At 51.4% G+C, this 4,879-nt stretch overlaps 1 protein-coding gene across 2 annotated transcripts in view; it reads left to right on the plus strand.

The window, feature by feature from the left end:
* Positions 1 to 4,879, plus strand: part of RCAN2 (regulator of calcineurin 2) — a 251,350-nt gene that overhangs the window by 227,616 nt on the left and 18,855 nt on the right. For both annotated transcript variants that reach the window (XM_004710803.2, XM_004710804.2), the window contains exon 3: positions 100 to 271. In XM_004710803.2, the coding sequence (XP_004710860.1) occupies positions 100 to 271 (172 nt within the window). The remainder of the gene's footprint in view (positions 1 to 99; positions 272 to 4,879) is intronic.

Consider the following 4,879-nt stretch of genomic DNA (forward strand, 5'->3'; position numbering starts at 1 on the left):
GTTATAGCGGAAGACAATAAGAGTCCGTATCTTAGTGTCGCAGCGTGGCACCTCTGAAACCACAATGAATGATGTGCCTTCATTTCTGCCCTTTGAAAGGTGCAGACTGCAGAGACGGACGGCGACAAACTGCACCTGGCCCCACCACAGCCCTCCAAACAGTTCCTCATCTCACCCCCTGCGTCGCCTCCTGTGGGCTGGCAGCCCATCACTGATGCCACGCCCGTCCTCAACTACGACCTCCTCTATGCGGTGGCCAAACTAGGACCAGGTAAGCCCCGGGCACTCTTTGAGGGTAAACGTTCGCCAGCGACCAAGGAAAGCCAAACAAGACGAGCCACCTTGAAATCCCAAGTTTGTGAGAATGTCTGTCTATCTAAGGGTGTGTACTGCTGTTCTGTGGGCCCGGAGAGGGACGGATGGAGGGGTACGCAGCCCCTGACAGTACACCTGTTTAAAAGCAATCCGGGAACCCGTACAAAAGTGATAGCAGGCCACGCAACATCTGTATCACGGCGCAAGGTTATTTCACGATCCAAACTTGCTACCTAATTCTTCCTGGATTTCTTTTGCGACCCCAAGCAAAGATGTTTGCGTAAAGCTGGCACGACACGCCGGACCCGCAGCAGGAGGCTTCTGCTGCACAGTGCTGGTTTGCTGCTTCCTCCGGGTTGGTACTCACTCAAGAGCTCTCCGCTACCATGCCACCTGCCTGCCAAAGGGAAGCCTCCTGGTTTCCAAAAAGTCGGTCACCTTTCATTTGAGAGGCAGGGAGTGGTGTGGTCCCTGCGGTCTGAAGCTGGCTCACTCATGTCCACTGCTGCGTAGTTGTCCCTCGTGTGCACATGCCACTCTGCTCACCCACTCTTTTCTTGGTGGCTCCTTAGACTGAGATGGCTTCCTTGTTTTGGCAACAACAGGCAGAACTGACCTTCACCCCTGGCAGCTAGCTCCAAAACTTTCTTTAGGTTTGTATCCCCACAAGTGAGCCTGTTCTCCGTTTCAGCAGAGGATGCCTGACCTCCGACGTGCATTTCCTACACTGTATCAGGCAGGAAGCAGCAGCAGTTCAGTAGCCGAATGTTTGCCTTCCATGAGGGCATCCCCTGTTCCATCTGCAGCCCATGCCCTCTCTGTGCAGCTCTCCCCTGTCAGTGGAAGCTGGTGTGTTCCTGTGTTGCCGGACAGGTTTCCCTGGGGTCTTCTCATGGAGACTAGGAAGAAAGGCCGCGTGACCTAGTACTGAAAACTCGCCTTTAACCCTGTGGCGCACCTCGGGTCGGGGGACAACTGGACAGTAACAACCACATTCACAGAGGACACAGTGGGGACTGGAGAGGCTGAAACCAGGTCACAGCTTGCAGACTGAAAGGTAAATAAAGGATATAATGTCTGCTCTGTCTATTAACTTAAAACAAAAAACCAAACCCTGCCTGCCCTGGAGTCCGTTCTGACTGGCTAGGAGAGTGGAGAACAGTCCCTGCCTTTGCCCTCTTTGGGTTCCTGAGACTAAATCTTTGCAGGAGTAGAAAGCCCCATCTTCTCCTAGGGAGTGGCTGGTGGTCTCAAAGCGCTGACCGTGAGGTTAGGAGCTAGACAACTAACCCACTACATCGCCGGGGCACCTCATCTACTGCTCGTCCCCTGCACGGGAGGAGGGCTTGGAAAACACCATCCCTGTGCCCTGACTTCACCCCAAGGGTTCCCCTGTAGTTGAGCGAGCGTAAAGCTCTTGGTGGCTCAAATGTTTGGGTGGATTTGAGGACCCTTGGTTGCCAAGTACCAAAGGATGACTGAGACTAAGTTCTGACACTGCGTGTGGTCAGGAAAATATTTTCATCAGAATTTCTCACCCCACAAAACTGTAGATTTGAGAACCAGTCATGTTAATTCTTACCCATCCTGCAAATTAAGACCCCTGAGACCTAGGAAGGTTAACTGTCCTGCTTCATCCAGCACTGGGAGTTCCTGGAGAGGGACTTTACATGCTAAAACTGAGCATGTCACGGGCAAACCAGAGTGAGCTGGACCCCCAACCGGGCGCTCAGACTGGGATGAGGTCAATTGAGGAATAAGCAGCTCCGGCAGGGAATCACTGCTGTTGCCTGGTCAAGGATGCTGTGGCCTGAAAGTTAAGTAGAGCCCTCTCAAGTGCCGACTGCTTCGGAGTCCCTTTGGAATCACCATCGAGGCACTTGGCTTCTTGCAAATGGTCACTGATTTGCCCTCAAAGGACTTTGTGAGCAGCAGCAGGTGTCTACCTAAGATGGGCACTGGAGAGAAGCAACGTAATAAGGGAGATTCCTTGGGAAGTGTGATGTTTGGGGAAGTCTAATTTACATGCAAGAATCCCAAGTCCGCGCACTCCCATTGCCAGAGAGGCATGCTTAGGATGGGTGAGCATTCATTGCAAACATGAGCCATTGATTCTGCTCTAACCAAGCCTGGTGAAGCCATTTCTCATGGTGATTCAGGCCACGGAACACACCCGGCTGGCACAAGCCAGTAAATGGACCGCTGAAAGACGAGGTCCTTTGACCTACCAGTTTGACACCTGCATACAGATGTTCAAAAGGATTCATCTGGAAATCTGGTGGCGTGGCTTCATGTGAGCAACTAGCTTTTCATGGAGTCCCCGTGGTCTAAGCTAGAGGAGCCATCTGACTGACCTGCGTTGTACCCGAGGGGAAACAAGGCCCGCGGAGGGAGACATGACTTGCCAATGACAGAACTGGGACTTTCCGTGCAGCATCTTTCCTAATTCGCTCCTTATAAGGAAGGCCCAGACTTAGTCTCATTCCCTGGGCATCAGATCTCAGTGGGTTTCTGGTCTACTCAGGTTAGAGCCAGGAATCCACTAAGTCCTTTATTTTTTTAAAGTCAGAATGCTAGAGAAAATTTGTAGTCAGTGTTTTTCGGATGGATGCAAAGAGAAGGTGAGGGCAAGTCTCAGACACCTTCACCCTGGACAGAGCTGACTCCGGAGTTTAGAAGACACATCCAGGGATAATTATGACCCGGGAGTGAAGAAGGCAGATGGATCGGGTGAGATTTAGGACCCGGAAGGGGCATTGTACAGAGGCTGGCACAGAGGAAGGAGGAAGGAAATGGTCTTAGAGAGATAGAAGAACACTGGGTTCTTCTTAGAGTTAGGAGCAAGTCAGCAAACATATTGTAAATACATGCCTTTACCTCAATTGTGTGCTAACCCAATGGTCAACTTCACCCCTGACCTTCACCTTCTGTTAGAACGATGACAGTACTGTCTGCCATTTACCAAGTGCCCTCAGTGGGATAGGCACAAGAGAAGTTGGAGGTGCCGACCAGTCAGTTGTGACCCAGAGCAGAACAAAATGCCGGGGCCTGGACCGTCCCCATAATTGTGCCTGGGCTGAAGCCCCCTGTTGCAGCCACTGTGTCAATTTACCTGGTTGAGGGCCATCCTCTCTGTCCCTGCCCCTCTGCTTTGCCAAGCAGGATGTCCTGCTCCAGGGACCGGTCTCCCCGGGCAATATGTCCAAAGTATGTAAGAAGAAACCTCTCCATCCTTGCCTCTGAGCAGCACTTGGGCTGCGCTTCCTCCGAGACAGATGTGTTTGTCCTCTTAGCAGCCCAGGGTATTCTCAGTCTTCTCGGCCAATACCATCACCGAAGCACATCAATGCAAGATGGAAACTCTCACTGTCTGCATTTTACAGATCAGGAAAGTGGGCTGGCCACCTGTGGATGAGCTTGGCCAAGGTGATGCAGCTGCCTGGTGGCAGAGGCGGTATCAAAGTCTGAGCCATCTTTGTTTAGGGAGTGAGGCCCCCGACCTTGACAAATGGCCTTCTCTAAAGGAGAACACAAAAACCAAGCCAGTCACTGTCAAGTGGACTCCGGTGGAAGGCGCCCCCGTGTCAGAATAGAACACTGCTCCACAGGGTTTTCATGTGGCTTGTTTCTTAGAAGTAGACCTCCAGGCCTTTCTTCCAAGTGCCCCTGGGTGAAAGTAACCTTTGGGCTATCTGCCGAGCAGGTTCATGTTTGTACCACTGGCTGCCTTTGCTGACTGTAAACCAGCTGTCCTCTGGCATCCGTGACACATTGCCCCAACCTGCTGTGACAAGTACCTAACTGCATCCTGAGCTTCCAGAGAGCCATGCTCCACGTCTACTGAATGTGCCCTTAAAGCCCGGTGCACCATCGGAAGCAGGAGAGATTAAGGAGCATGCTCTGGTTCCCTAAGGATGATGGAGACTGAGATGTGCCCCGGAACAGCTGCAGTGTGGATGTACTCTGAGCCTGTTCCTCTTTATTTGGTTACCCAGGTGTCCCTTTTCTGTGGCCTTGAATTTCCCTCACCCTATACAGGTGAATGATTCCTATCCAACAATTGAGTTGACAACATCACAGTAGCTGTATCAAGGGCCGGACCTCTTGTGGCTGCTTGAGCAGCAGCAGTGAGGAAGCCGAGCGGATAGGGTGCTTTCTCCCCATCCCCGTACTGCCCCCCTCACCTCAACCAGTTGCCAAGCAAGAGTTTGCACCTCTAGACTCCTCCTGGCACTTGGAATAAATGTCCTCTCCTCCTTATGGTAATTTCCTATCGTCCCATGCTCTCTGAAGAGAGAATGTATGTTTGATTCTGTTTGGTATCCCCAGTAGCTGGTAGCAGCAGGCACATTGTGCATGCGCAGTAAATACTGGATGGATGGATGGATGGATGGATGGATGGATGGATGGATGGATGGATGGATGGATGAGTAAGGAAATAAATCAGACTATTAGCCTGCCTAGAGATATTTTCTCCACTGGCAAATTATTGCTTTCGTATGACGTTAGCCAGACTGAGCCAGACAGCACCAAATGAATGTTTTCTCTTTAAAAAAAAAAAAAA

This window comes from Echinops telfairi, unplaced genomic scaffold (genome assembly GCF_000313985.2).
Source record: "Echinops telfairi isolate 266 unplaced genomic scaffold, ASM31398v2 ScPeMD7_3533;HRSCAF=4204_1, whole genome shotgun sequence".
Lineage (NCBI taxonomy): Eukaryota > Metazoa > Chordata > Mammalia > Afrosoricida > Tenrecidae > Echinops > Echinops telfairi.